The sequence below is a fragment of the Quercus robur genome, chromosome 3, assembly GCF_932294415.1.
Source record: "Quercus robur chromosome 3, dhQueRobu3.1, whole genome shotgun sequence".
NCBI lineage: Eukaryota > Viridiplantae > Streptophyta > Magnoliopsida > Fagales > Fagaceae > Quercus > Quercus robur.
The window spans coordinates 36,297,888-36,313,581 of record NC_065536.1 but is presented as its reverse complement, the minus strand read 5'-3'; the positions used below and the strand labels follow the sequence as shown (position 1 = coordinate 36,313,581).

Sequence of the window (15,694 nt, the reverse complement as noted above, 5' to 3'; positions counted from 1 at the left end):
TTTTTTAAGCATCCCAACCTCTATAAATAGATGAAAAAAGGAAATCAAAATTAGGGGCTTTTTTTTTTTTTTTTTTTTTTTTTTACTTTTCTATTCCCCTTACGTTAAAGATGTTCTGGAGGCTTTTACTTTAGGAATTTCTTTTTTGTAATTAAAGTATTTTAGACTTCAAAGAGGTGAAAAAACTTCTTTGATTTATAAAATATTCTTTCATTAGAAGAGCACGCTCATGCAAGAGGTATTCTATTTTTTTTTTTAATTTTCTTTTCTTTTTCCATTAATTAGTATGTTTTTGTTTGATGCATGAATATGTTTAGTATGTTTTATGATGTCTTGTTTTTAATATATAATTGCCATGCTTAGATACTGTAGATGATTGTTTATTTCAATTCTTTCTTTTTGACTTCAAAATTTGCAATGACTATCAAAACTCTTTTATGAAGATTTAAAACTGATTTGTATTTTCATTAAATACAGATTTGATTTTTTTTTTCAAAACCCAAAACTGATATGTATTTTCATTAAATACAGATCTGATTTTTTCTAAACTCAAAACAGATCTGTATTTTCATTAAATACAGATCTGTTTTTTTTTTCTAAATACAAAACTGATCTGTATTTTTATTAAATACAGATCTAATTTTCTTTTTTTGAAAAGTTTTCTTTGTTATAAAATTGCAAATTTTGAAATTCAAAAGAAGGGATTGAAAGTTAGGTTAAAGTTTTTTAATATGTGATGCATGCATAATAAATTTGTCTCATGAATGTGGACCTTCTTTCAAAAGTCTTTTTTTATTTGTGTCCAACAACAGATCTGATTTTTTACAAATAAAATCATTTTTTTTTTACTTTACACACATCAGATCTGATTCTTTTCATAATCTCTTTTTTTTTTTTTTAATAAAAAATAGATCTGATTCTTTTAGCAAAATCATTTTTTTTTTTACTTTACAAAAAAAAAAAACAAATCTAATTTTTTTAACAAACCAAATTTTTTCTAACTTTACACAAAACAGATCTGATTTTTCTAGATAAAATCTTGCTTTTTACTCTTTACAAAAATAGATCTGATTTTTTTTACAAACCAAGTCTTATTATTTTAATTTCCAAGACAGATCTGAGTTTGACACATCCATAATGAAAATTTATTTAAGTTAATTTTTGTCAAGTGTTTGTCATGTGCATTATAACATATCATTCAACATCATTCAAAAAATGGTATATTGGTCATTAGAGTCTAGAATACTAGACTCTGTTTGGGCAGAATGGGTGCCTAACACCTTCCCATTCCGTAACCTAACCCTTGAGCTTAGGATTTTTGGATAGGTAGATTAGTGTTTTGTCTTTTAATTTTGGTAGATTGTAACTAGGACCAAAGTTTTGTATTCTTTTGCATAGATTGTAACTAGGACCCAAAGCCTTGTAAGGTTAATTTACCAAAATTGTATTTTTCTTTATTCAATCAATGACATTCGAAGTATTTTGAACATGTAATTTGTATTTTTTTTTTTGTATAAAAAAATAAATGGCAACTCCACTCTACTACCCAAAAGAGAGGTGCCCTTACAAGCACCCAAATTTCTTTTTGAGAGGCCATAAATTTTCCCCGGTCATCTCTCTCTCTCTCTCTCTCTCTCTCTCTCTCTCTCTCTCACACACACACACACACATATATATATAGAAAAGTTAACTAATACCCTAGGGCATTGGTTTAGGAATATTTTAGAAATTTTTTATGTGAAAAGAAAAAAACAAGTATATTTTTACAGAATTTTATATTTCTAATGAAAGTTGTATAAAAACTTTCTTAAAATAATCCATTAACAAGTGCTCTAAGAACACCTATTAACCAGACCTATATATATGTGTGTGTGTGCGCGTTGTTATAAGTATATACTAATAATTGAAATATGGTCTCTAAAAGGACCAAAAATATCCAGAAACATCTAAAATGACCAAAATACCCTAATACTCTAAAAGAACCCAAATGCCCTCAAAATCTCTAAAATTAACAAAATATCCCTTTAACCTCTAAAACAACCAACCCTAGACATGGCAAAACGGGTCAGACCCGTTTTGACCCGACCCGTTTGACCTGCAACCCGTTTGACCCGTAACCCGATTAACCCGTTTAAAAATGACCCGTTTTGACCCGTGACCCGTTTTGACTCGCGACCCGATTGACCCGCGACCCGATTGACCCGACCCGAACCCGAACCCGAACCCGACCCGCACGTTTTGCCACGTTTACCAATGTTGAGTAGATTTAGATTGAGGTGTAATTTTTATAAAATATTTACTTATTCTTTTTTACTTAATATGTTATGTACTCCATTATAGTTTGTTATTTTTTACTTGCCACCTTTATTTTCTCTTCCTACTTTAAATAGATTAAAGATTATACCAAGATTAGTTTCTAGAAAGCTGGAACAGGAGTTGCACCAAATTTGGGTATCAATTCAAGTGTTTAGTGGTAATTGGTAACAATATCACTAGTGAGAATCTAATCACAATTAAGGAACTCATAAACAATTGACAGATTGCATCTATTTCCAAAAAAAAAAAAAAAAAATTGTTTGAAAAATACGGGTCAACTCGACCCGACTCACGACCCGACTCAACCCGCGACCCGTTTGACCCGTAACCCGATTGACCCATTTTAAAAATGACCCGTTTTGACCCGTGACCCGTTTAACCCGCAAACCCAATTGACCCGACCCGAACCCGACCCGACCCGCCCGTTTTGCCACGTCTAACCAACCCCCCACACCCAAAAAAGAAAACACTAAAATGACCAAAATACATGTAGATCCATTAGAATGACCAAAAATACCCTGAAACCTTGAGAATGACCAAACTAGCCCAAATTTGCTAAACTAACAAAAATATCCATGAAACCTCTAAAATGAACAAAATAAACCCTGAAACCTCTAGAATGACCAAAAATACCTTGAAATCTCTAAAATGACTAAAATACCGATAAAACCTTTAAAATGATAAAAATACCCTAAGCATCGAAAAAGATAAAAATGCACCCCATATGGCCATATCATTAAAATGGCTCAAAATGCCTAAAAACATGTAAAATTAGCAAAATATGCCTGAATCATCTAAAATGATTAGATCACTCTCAAAACACTAAAAAAATGCTCCCCATATTATTAAAATGACCTAGAATACTTAAAAACATCTAAAATTACCAAAATATGCTTGAATCGTCTAAAACGACTAGAACACTCTTAAACTACTAAACTAGCCAAAATACTCTCAAAACCTTCAAAATGACCAAAATACCCCTAATGTGTTCAAATGAACAAAATATCATTGGAACCTCCAAAATGATCAAAACGCTCATAAAATGTCTAAAAAGATGAAAATGCTCCCAATATCACTAAAATGACCAAAATATGCCTAAAATGTCAAAAATGACTAAAACACTCCCAAAACCAACAAAATAACCAAAAATACCCCCAACATATCGAAATCCAAATGATTGAAATATCTTTATGACATCTTTAAAAAAAAAAAAATATCATTTTGGAGTTTCAAGGTATTTTATTTTTGGTTATTTCAGAGATTTCAAGTATTTATGCCAATTTCAAAGTTGTAGGGTATTTTTTGTCATTCAAAGGCTTTAGAGGTATTTTGGTCATATCTATGGCTTTAGGATATTTTTAGTCATTTTAGAGGTTTCGAATGGTATTTTTGGTCAATTAGAGGTTTCGGGAATTTTTTTTTCGTCATTTAGAGTTTTAGGAGTATTATAGTCATTTTCATAGTTTTGAGGTATTTTGATCATTTTAGAGGTTTCAAGTGTATTTTGATCATTTTAGAGGTTTCAAGGCATTTTTGGTTGTTTAAAGGTTTTAGGGGTATTTTGGGAGTTTCAAGGTATTTTTGTCATTCTAGAGGTTTTAGGGTTATTTTAGAAATTTTGAAAATTTTAAGGGTAATTTGGTCATTTTAGGTCTTCCATAGTTATTTGTGGTTCAGGAGTAATTTTAAAATATTTAGACGTTGAAACTATTTTCAATCAACTTATTATAATCATTTTAATTCTTCTTAAAAATATTTATGAATTAAGTATAGAATGTTTTACATTTTTAGATTATTATGGGAATGTAGTTAATGAACCAAAAAGTCATAATTATATATTGCTATAATGCGATTGCATGTATCAAATATTACAAAAATTTAGCATTGCAATGTCATACATCAAGCAAACCAAACACCCCCCTCTAGTATCATGAGGGATGAATTGTAAAATTAAATAAGAATAATTTGGTTTGGAAAGGTTTCAAGTATCATTCCAAATGTTGGTGTTGTGTTAGAACCAGAGTTAATTTTATAGCAAGCACCTTTCCTCACTAAAATATTTGATTTAGAAATATATTTCTAAAGTCAAGAAGACTGCTTGAATTCAGGGGCATTAAGAATTTGTCTTTCCTTTTAAGTATGTAGTCTTTAGGATATATCATATTGACCTAAACTGTCAAGGCCTGAGTTAGAGACCAGCCCAACTTAGCTAAGTGGCTAATTTAGAATCCTCCATTCTTCCAAGTTCTAACACCTAAATCCCCAAATTTGTACGTTTGCAAATCTTGTTTTAGGGGAAAAGGAATGTGAATTGTTAGGTTTTACTAGGGCGTGCAACCAATCTGTCAACCCATCAAAATCGACCTGATCCAACCTAACCCAACCCCCTAGGTTGGGTTGGTTTTTAGGGCTTCGTGGGTTGGGTTACAAAAAATTTTTTAATAGCAAGTCGGGTTGGGTTTGGGCCATAAAATTTCAAACCCGTCAAATCCGACCCGATCCACCAATATATTTAATATATATTTAAAATATATTATATAATTAATAATTTTTTTTTAAATAACCAACTCTTCCTCCTATTTTATATAAAAGCCAATATTAATGTGTATTATTTCATATATTAATATATAACTGAGTTGAAATATTACTTCATATATTAATGAATATTTTGATTTTCAACTCAGGCGACAAATGTAATATATATTTTTTGCTCAATTTAATAATAATAATTAAAAAAAATTTGTCCAATCCAGGAGTTCAATCCAATCCATGTGAGTTGGGTTGAGGTGGATTAAACTTATGTGATAAGTTGAATTGAGTTGAGTCAAAAAAAATTTAACCCACCAGGAAGAGTTCGGTCAAAAAATTCCCGACCCATAAACACCATGGTTTTACAACATCAAAACTTTTTAAGGGTACGATCAATCTTGGAGCCGACTGACTTTGAAAGATAAAGTGATGGTGCTGTATATATGGGGATAGCAGCAAGAACAGATTTAACTCTATTATAGAAATAAGAAATTTAATCAGAATTAGAATCAGTTTGATCTACTTGTCTTTAGCATTTACTTGATAAATAAAATAAACTACAACAGGAAAAGACAAGAAGACACCAAAAAAAAAAAAAAAAAAAAAACCGATTAATAAGTTGAGATTTGCTCTGCTCTGCACAAAATTATACTTTCTGTCTATATGTATTCATCATATAACTACGTTTTAAACATAAGATCTTCATCCTTCTTCCTTGCACTTCCCCAGCTTGGATTATGTCTGAAAATCCATCGCCAACCCTTCAAGCTTTTCCTGCCCCTACTGATCCCTCTCTCACTCACTGTGATTCTACATGAACCCCCATTACAGAAACTCCCATCCTCCATAATATTCCCAAAAGGAACTCCACATTCATGTGCCCCAAAATCACTACCTCTCATGCTACCAACAGCTGCTTCTGGATCTGCTACAACACCCATTTTCACAGCAGAAAACTCTGGCTTTGATGATTCTGAAGAGTAATCAAGCTTCAAATCAATAAAGCCCGATTCATCCATACCATTGAAATCACTCTCTTTGAGTGAGAAAACCCGTCTATTAGCTCCATTTGAACCAGCATCAAGCTCCAAAAGACCACCTTTCTTCACACCCTTCAGATGATCAGTGCCCCTTTCAGTCTCCAATTGACTCTCTTTTTTGTCACTATCAAAGCCACTTTTTCTTGGCTCTGCTTCACTGAATCCACTTCTTCTCCCAGAATCTAAAAGTAAACCCCCATTGACACCGGAACTTCTGGCTGCAGAAATAGAACTCCTAGCACCTGACACAACCAAATGTTCTCCACCATCTTCGGACCCAAACAACCCACTAGTACCCCTGAAACTACAAAGTGACCTGGACCTAGACACACCCATATAATCAACCAACCACAAATCACTTTTCTGATCATCACACCCACCTCCAACACTCGATCTCTCACAACCCTTTTCCCTTTTCTTCCTAAACAACCTCCCAATTCTCCAAAACTTACTTCTTTTAATCTCAACACAACTGCTACTACTCCTCTTGAGCATCACGACATCCTCATGAGCTTTCTCTTTGGCTTTGGAATGTGATTGCGAAACAAGATCGCTTCTTTCATTCTCTATCAGGAATGATACTCGACCAACACTCCCTACCTCAACAGTGCATGAATTCCGATTGGAAGAGATCTCAGAGCAAGAACAAGAAGAGAGGCGCTGCTCTCCACAGTCAGAGCAAACCAGCTTGATCAAGCGGTCCTTGAGACAATAAGCACATATCCCAACCGAAGATGAAGATGGATGCTTCTTGCATGGAAGATCCGATGAAGATGAATAGTATTCCATGTCGTTGTTGAATGCAGCTTCCACAGCTTTGCCTCTCTCTTTCATTTTGCTTCCTTCCCCGGAAATGCAGCTTCAATCTTGAAATGAAATGCACAACCAAACAAAGTTTTTTTTGGTGCTTTAGAGAGTCGTCAATCAAATACTTACTTTAAAAATTGGTGAGAGGCTATAAATGTAAAGGTAAAACAAACTGTGTGATATTTGGGATTTCAAGAACCAAGTTGCTATGACATGTGGACTATGGAGTAGTGATAACTGATAGGTTAGGCACAGTGAGAGGCGTCAACTTTACGTTTTCTTTACACAAAAACAGTGTTGGGAAGAAAAAACATATGAGTGACGCAAGAAAGCACTTGCCACTCAAGGCATTATTGTGTAGGGAAGTGAACGCAACAGCAAATGGAGGAGTAAAAATCAGTGAACAAAACTCGTCCCATAAATTAACTTACAGTACTGCATGCATTTGTACCATTAATGCCCGTCAGACCCACCAGCTACTAAACTAAATTAAACTCCAACCTTTCACTTTAATTAATTAGTATCACATATTTTATAAATATTTAGAAAAAGAAAAAGCAAAAATACTACTAATCCCACTATAGAAAGTAATTCAATATTAGTATAAATTTTATAATTTGTTGACCTTTTGATTGTATGTGATTGGAAAAAAAAAAATTATGCATATAAATAATAAACAGAAAATATTCATCAAACACAATCATATAAATTATTAAATTGGATGTGCAATTAAATATGTATCTCGATTTGAATATTCAAAGTAAAAGTCTCTCCCTCTTATTCAAAAAAAAAAAAAAAAAAAAGTCTCTCCCACTTTTTATGTTTTGGTGCTGTGGTAGATCTATGTGGAACGCTATTACAAATGTTAGATATGTATTATGAAAAATTGGGAGAAATTTATTTGTCGGACTGCAATCAAAATGTTAGATGATGTTTTGAAGATCAATCAATCGGTCATTTTTTGTTTCTGACGTTTTGTGAACTTTTCCTAGATTTTCTCCTTTTTCTTTACCCCTTGTTATTGACTTTAAAAAGCAAAATGACATAAAAATTTTCTTCTCAATCATTTTATCTAAAAAGAAAACAAACAGTGAAATCTGTTCTCGTTCCCCGATTGCAATTTGCAATGTCTCTTGGATTTTAGATAGTGGGAGATACGAAAGTAAAGCCATCAAAGTGGAGCACGCATATTAATTTGTCCACTTTCTTTTTACCTAGCTTATACAATCATTCCTTCCGTAAGACATAATCTTATACTATGTCGTTTTCCCATAGATCTCCAGCACGTGTCTCACCGACAAACCTACTTTGTTGGCCCCACAATTTCAGACTAAAACGAAACGATCACCCTTTTTGCTGAGACTTTTTTGTGGATATTGACGGTTCTGATTTGCCAGAGCCAGACTGCATCTGCATGGACAATCATGCTGGTTAGAGGCATCTTACAACCACGGCTTGCAACATGCTCTCTGCTTATCAATTCTGAGTGTCCTTGGACAATTCTACTCACGCAACTATTTTTATATTCAATTTCACAATCGCTTAAGTTGTGATATGGTAAATGGTCGATAAAAAATGATAGATTATATAAGTTAGTAATGAATAATAAAGACAAGAAAAATATTTGCTACTCCTAATTACACAAATTAATAATTTATAAAATTTAGTATGCAATGTGTCTCAAATTATTCCAAGGTCTCAAACAAACTAGGATGATTGACTACATGTGTCACGTTGTTGCGAAACTGACGGTGCTTGACGTGCCGTGGTGTACTAGTAAACTCAGCTCCTATGGTTCTCCCTTCTTACTATTCACTACAGTTTGATAACTGTGGGACCTTTTAAAGTTTAATGTCTGGATGCTCACATCTATCTTAATCACTGCATGTTTCGTGGCATTACCATGATTGGACTAGACCTTGTGGTCTTATCTGATCTGCTGATTTTTTCAGTTCTTTACCTTATGATGTAATACGATTTATTTGATTGAAAACTGAAAATTAAAAATAATAAAAAAAATTTAAAAAGTTACTGTTTATATTGAAAGTACTGTGCATTTGCATTAATGCACTGTTCATGTCCCATGAATAGGGCAAGAGGCGCTTGTTAAAAAAAAAAAAAAATGCAAACGCAACTTAAATAATTTGAATCCAAACACATGCTTAGTCTTTTCCCACATATAGGCAATGGTGGGGAGAGAGAGGATTAAACAGGATCAATCAGATGTAGCATTCTAGTCCCCCCTAAAAAAAAAAAAAAAATCAGATGTACCATTAAAATAATATACGGTAAATTTAGCAAAAAAATAAAATAAAAGGTAAGTTTCACTTAACCCCTAAATATACCTTTAATAACACTTTGTATTCTAAACTTTTCGAATGCAAATTTTGAACTATAAATTATGATATTTGTTACACATTACATCCCAACATTAAGTTTGTTGTTAACTTGGACGGAAAAATATAACCCCACATGAAAAAGACCTGATTGCCTTTCTTCTCAATTTCTTAAAAATAAAGGAAAAATTACACTTTACCACCTTAAAATATACTCATGCATACCCTTTGCAACCTAAATTTTGAATTTTCATCTAAGTTATAACATAAACTAAACGTCGAGGTGTAAAGTGTAACAAATGCCATAATTTAGTGTGCAAAACATGCATTCGAAAAAATTAGTGTGCAAAGTGTAATATATGGTATAGTTTAAGGTATTAAAGTGTAATTTCTCCTTAAAAATAAAAACTCAGTTTCCTACCAATGTAAGCAAAACAATATATAAGCTCGAATCTAAATTTTACCCCAAAAAACAAAAAAAAAAAAAAATCCAGTTCTATGAGAGACTTGAAAAAATACTATAAATAAATAAGATTTTGAGTTTAAAGAAGACATATTGTAAATATAAGAAATTTAAGAACAATATGGTGTGAAATATAGCTCTAGTGGCGAGGCCTGAAGTTATTTTTTCTAGGCTGACCAAACTAAATATATTTGTAAATTTTAAAATCAACAAAATAATACAAATATATAATTTATACTTAAAACATATTTTTAACATGCTTTATTAGATATTTTAATTTTCATTAAATTGATTTTATATAATTCAAGAAAAACATTTATTTTTTCATTAAATCAAGTACATTTGTAGGGGATTTGGGCCCGAATGTTCAGTACTACCCCACCAAGCTTAAGCTTGAGATCGGCTTGAGTAGCTAAGGTTAGCCCAGAGGGATTGAAGTTGGACCGAACCTTGTGGGGATAGGCCTAGCCTAACAATAAGTATGACGGGGACTAGACAGTAATGTTCAGGGAATACGTTATGCGTTCAGGCAGATCTCGGCCCATTACTGACCTATAAGACAATGGGAAATCAACGAGGAGAGAGATAAATTCAGATCATCCCCGAGTACTGGTAATGCCTTTGGGGAGTTCGCTACCGAACGCAGTTTAGCGGTAGGAACAAGTTTTGAGAAAATCTTCAGAGGACATGACGTCTTCTAGGGATTATGGGTGAAAGTGGGAACACATGGGAATTGGTGAAAAGTAATGATTTGAGTCCCACTAAGGGGAGTCTATATAAGGGAATGAGGGTAGACAGAGAAGGGTTTTTTTTTTTTTTTTTTGGGCTTTGAGAGGGAGAAAAGGAGAGAAGGCAACGCAGGGGGAGAGAGAGAGAGAGAGAGAGAGAGAGAGAGAGAGAGAGAGAGAGAGAGAGAGAGAGAGAGAGCGAGAGAGAGAGAGAGAGAGAGAGAGAGAGAGGAAGAAAATAGAAAGAAAATGGATAAACACAGTGGGGATGAAAGCATAAAGAGAGCAGAGAAAGTAAGAAACAGCATAAAAAGGGAAAAGGGTGTTGAGCTTGAAACCATAGGGATTCCAAAGGTTGGGCAGTTTAGGCTATGTTTGAAGCAAAACCTATCAATAAATAAATTGGGAGCCCAAATCCATTGTCCTAAAAGTAACATTCATAGGTTTGGGGAACCACAATTGGTGCTGTCTATTGGAATCCTACTTCACCAGAGGCTTTGAGCAAGTTTGATATCATCCAAATATGGAGGGTCTGCATGCTGATGAAGGGTTGGTTAGAGGAAATCATTTGAGGGCTTCCTCAAGGGGTCATAGGAGGTTGGAAAGGGAGCGTAGAAGGGAACAACAACACATTCAAAAAGGTCATCAGACCAAACCTGACTCTGACGAGGGGTCTTCATAAGGGGAACGAACCGTGTCTTATATACCTGAGCGATCTCATTGCAATGACAAGGAATGAGAGTTGGAGAATTTACGAAAGCAGGTTAAGGACTTGGAGATTGAGTTGAGAGGCCGACGCCATAGTAGGGACCATGAGGGTTCATCCGATGACCTCGACTATACAGGGGGAGAGTCATCTTAAGGTGGCAGTTCACGTCAATCAAGGGATAGATCTCACAAAACCACGGGGCATTGTCATGAGTCTCCCCTTTGTGATAGGCATAGGCATCATAATGCTGCGTTGGACGCCATGAGCCAGGCATTGAGAAGAGCCGCCCGGACACCCTTTTCCAACGAAATAGAGTAAATAGAAATGTCGAGGCATTTTTCCCACGTTCTATTTACCATTTATGACGGAAAAACTGATCTGGTGGAGCATGTAAGCCACTATATTTCTCATGATGTCGCTTTATTCCTAGAATGATGGTTTGATGTGCAAAGTTTTCTCATCCAGCCTCAGGCTTATGACAATAAGGTGGTTTAATGGTTTAAGAAAAGGCTCCATCCACAATTTAAGGGAGTTAATGCAGGCGTTCTGAGCACGATTCATAATGTGTAGCAAGGTCCCTCAATCGATCGATGCACTGTTGTCCATGAGGATAAGGAACAGGAAATCGTATGCAAATAGGTACTAGGAGCTATATAACGAAATAGAAGGGGGGAATGAGCAGGTGGCTGCCAGAACCTTTAGGTTTGGGCTCCCCCAAGAGTTGGAACTAAGGGATTCGCTAACCATGCGTCCTCCCGAGAAAATGCACTAGCTTATGAGAAGGATTGAGGAGTATAAGAGATTAGAGGATGATAGGCTACAGGGAAAAGGCAAAGGCTTGGTCTTTTCTCAATACAACAAAGATTATTGTCTTGAGAGATTCCAGTAGAGAACTAGGAAGGAACCAAGGGTCTCGAATATGGATTTGGCGCAACGAATTGAGGGAGTTAATGTGACTTTTAAGGAACTTGTTTATAAGATCCTTGAGTGCATTAAGAATGAGCCCTACTTTTGTTGGTCGGGGAAGATGGGTGAGGACCCGGCTAGAAGGAATCAGAGTCTATATTGTACTTACCATAGAGAGAAAGCACATACTATCAAGTAGTGCCATGTGTTGAAGGACCATTTGGAGCAGCTTGTAAAGGCAGGGCATTTAAAGGAATTTGTCATCGGACAGGGAGGGGTAAGTAATGGCCAGGGCTTGGGAAGCCGAGGAAACACACTTCCGCCACCCTTGGGAATTATTGAGGTCATTCATGCAACCACCATTAGAGTAAGTGTGAGCCATCGAAGGGGCATATTGAGTGTAGTGACCCTGCCTGAGATAGAGACAATAGACCGACTTGAGAAAAAGCTCAGGAAGAATTCGAACCCGATCACTTTTGGTGAAGCAGACTTGGAAGGAACTTCACAGCGACACAATGATGCCTTGGTGGTGACTTCACGAATCGATGGATTCTTAGTGAAAAGAGTCATAATAGATCAAGGGAGCAGGGTCGAGATAATGTACTTCTATCTATATAAGGGGCTCGGGTTAAAAGCAGAAGATTTGAGTAAATATGACACACTGTTAGTGGGATTTGATGGGAAAGTGGTATTACCCGATGGGCAGATAAAGCTCTCGGTGGTGACTGAGGGAAAGGAGGCCGAGGTAAACTTCATAGTGGTTAATGCCTTTTCACCATACACTGCAATTTTGGGACGACCTTGGATTCATGCTATGGGGGTAGTACCTTTTATGTTACACTAGAAGATCAAATTCCCTACTGAAGATGGGGTCGCCGTGGTCTGAGCCGACCAAAAAGTAGCAAGACAGTGCTTGGTGGCCACGATAAACCACAAGATTAAGTAGAAGGAGCAAGTTGAGAAGGAGCAATTATAGCAATTACAAGGCATCGAGAGTTTAACAGGGGTAGACAGTGTAGAGGAATTGGTTCAAATACAAATTTCACCTTATACCGATAGGTACTTTTGGATAGGGAAAAGCTTGCTAATGGAAGATCAGGTGGAAGTTCTTTTGTCGTTGGTACAAAATTTGGATGTGTTTGTATGGAATCCGTACGAAGTACCCAGGGTGGACCCGACCTTCATTACACATCAATTGAATGTAGATCCCCCAATCACACCGAAAAAGTAGAAAATAAGGAGATTGGCTAAGCCACATATGGAAATAGTGAAGGAGGAAATGAAGAAATTGAAGCAGGCGGGGGCCATTAAGGAGGTGTTTTTCCCTGAGTGGCTATCTAATACGGTGGTGGTGAAGAAGAAAAATGGGAAATAAAGAGTTTGTGTTGATCTTATCGATCTCAACGGTGCTTGCCTGAAGGACTCGTTCCCTGTCCCAAAGATAGATCAATTGGTAGATGCTACAATTGGACACCAGAGGATGAGCTTTTTGGATTCCTTTCAAGGTTATTATCATATTGCCTTAGCACCTGAGGACCAGGAGAAAAACCTCTTTTATTACGCCCGAAGGTGATTACCATTACACGGTGATGCCTTTTGGGTTAAAGAATGCATGGGCTATGTATCAATGAATGGTTACCCAAATGTTTAAGGATTAGATTAGGGAAATTGTAGAAGTTCATATTGATGTCCTGGTGGTGAAGAGTAGGAGGAGTGAAGTGCACGTGCCTAATCTGGTGGATGTTTTTAAAATATTGAGGCAACATAAGTTACGCCTCAAGGCAAAAAGTGTGCCTTCGGAGTGGGGTCGGGAAAGTTCTTAGGCTACATGATAACTACACGGGGAATAGAGGTTAACCTCGACCAGATTACGGCAATTCAATAGCTTAACTCGCTTGGCAACCTTAAAGGAGTGCAAAGACTCACTGGGATGATTCTCGCCTTGAATAGGTTTGTTTCAAGATTAGCAGATAGGTGTAGACCATTCTTTTAGTTGTTGAAGAAGTGGAAGGGTTTCCAATGGACGGAGGAATGTGATATGGCATTTAGAGACTTGAAGTCTTATTTGGCTAGTCCACCTATCCAATCTCGACCTAAGCCCGAAGAAGATTTGTACATGTATTTGGCGATCTTTGACCATGCAGTTAGTTCAGTGTTACTTAGACATTAGGAGGGGATTCAACAACCAGTAAATTATCTCAGTAAAACATTGGTGGTTGCAGAGACTTGGTATTTGTCGTTAGAGAAATGGCAATGGCATTGGTGCATGCTACAAGGAAACTACAACATTATTTCTAGGCACATACGGTGTGGGTATTGATTGAGTACCCCTTGCAATCACTTTTGAGAAGGTCGGATTTTACTGGAAGGATAGCTAAATGGGGAACGAGACTAGGAGCATTTAATATACGGTACAAATTGAGGAATTCTATTAAGGGTTAAGTGTTGGCAAACTTTATGGCCGAATTCACTCTTATGCTAGGAACCCTTCTTGCAATATGCCAAGTCACAGTTAAAAAGTGGAGTGTGTATGTGGATGGTGCATCTAACACAAGAGGATCGGGGATTAAGGTTGTATTGATATCTCCCGAGGGGTTGCGGTTGGAAAAATCACTGAGATTGGGTTTCCGTGCATCGAACAATGAAGTCGAATATGAAGCTCTCATTGTTGGTCTCAGAGCAGTGCAGAAGCTCGGTGCTGAGGAGGTGGAGGTGTTCTTGGACTCTAAGTTAGTGGTAAGTGAAATAGAAGGGAGCTTTGAGGTGAAGGTCTCTCGTATGTCACAATACTTAAAGTTGTTTAGGGTGCTACGAACAAACTTCCGAAAGGTAAACATGGTCAAAAAGTCGAAAAGTAAGAATAGTCACGCTGATTCATTGGCTACTTTGGCTTTGTCATTAGATGAGTGTATCCCCCGAGTGATTTTTGTGGAGATATTAGAGTAGTCGAGTATAGAACAGCATGCGGTTGTAGTGTCAGCCTCGATATCTGAGTCCAGTTGATTGGATCCCTATATTGCCTTTTTCTCTAATGGATCTTTGCCTACTGATGCGAAAGAAGCAAAGAATGTACGGAGAACGTCATCTCGTTTTTGGCTATTCGAGGTCCTTATCTGTTATGTCTTCACTTAAGCAAAGTCACCGAACTCCTAGCCGAGCTGCACGAAGGGATATGTGGAGGACGCTCAGGGGGAAGATTGCTATCCCACTAGGCCATGACTCAAGGATTTTGGTCGCTGATTATGCAACGGGACGCGGTCAACTACATTAAGAAGTGTGATCAATGCCAAAGGCACGCCCCAATCTTGCATCACCCGATTACTAGCCCTTGGCCCTTCGCTCAATGGGGTCTGGATATAATTGGAGCGTTCCCTTGGGCACTAGGAAATCGGTGGTATGTGTTGGTCGCCACATATTACTTTACAAAATGGGTGGAAACCGGAGCCTTGGCGAACATCATGGATGTGGATGTGAAGAAATTTGTGTGGAAGAATATCGTTACAAGGTTCAAGGTACTACGGGCTCTAACTTCAGATAATGGACTGCAGTTTGATAATAGGGACTTTCGGGAGTACTATAGTAATCTGGGAATAATTAATAGGTACTCATCACTAGCATATCCCTAGAGTAATGGACAGACAGAAGCAATGAATAAGACAATAGTTAATGGTTTGAAGAAAAGATTGGAAGGGGCGAAAGGAAATTGGGCTGAGGAATTGCTGAACGTTTTATGGGCCTACCAAACCACACCAAGGAGGTCAACGGGTGAAACCCCCTTTTCCATGACGTATGGAGCAGAGGCAGTTATACCTATAGAGATCGGCTTGTCAAGCATGAGGGTTTCTGATTTTTCATAAAGC

At 36.6% G+C, this 15,694-nt stretch overlaps 1 protein-coding gene across 1 annotated transcript; it reads right to left on the bottom strand.

Annotated features, from left to right (window-relative positions):
- Positions 1-5,345: 5,345 nt before the first annotated feature.
- Positions 5,346-7,071, bottom strand: LOC126717940 (uncharacterized). The gene has a single exon (XM_050419941.1). The coding sequence runs from the start codon at positions 6,717-6,719 to the stop codon at positions 5,526-5,528; it is 1,194 nt and encodes a 397-aa protein (XP_050275898.1). The 5' UTR covers positions 6,720-7,071; the 3' UTR covers positions 5,346-5,525.
- Positions 7,072-15,694: the final 8,623 nt, after the last annotated feature.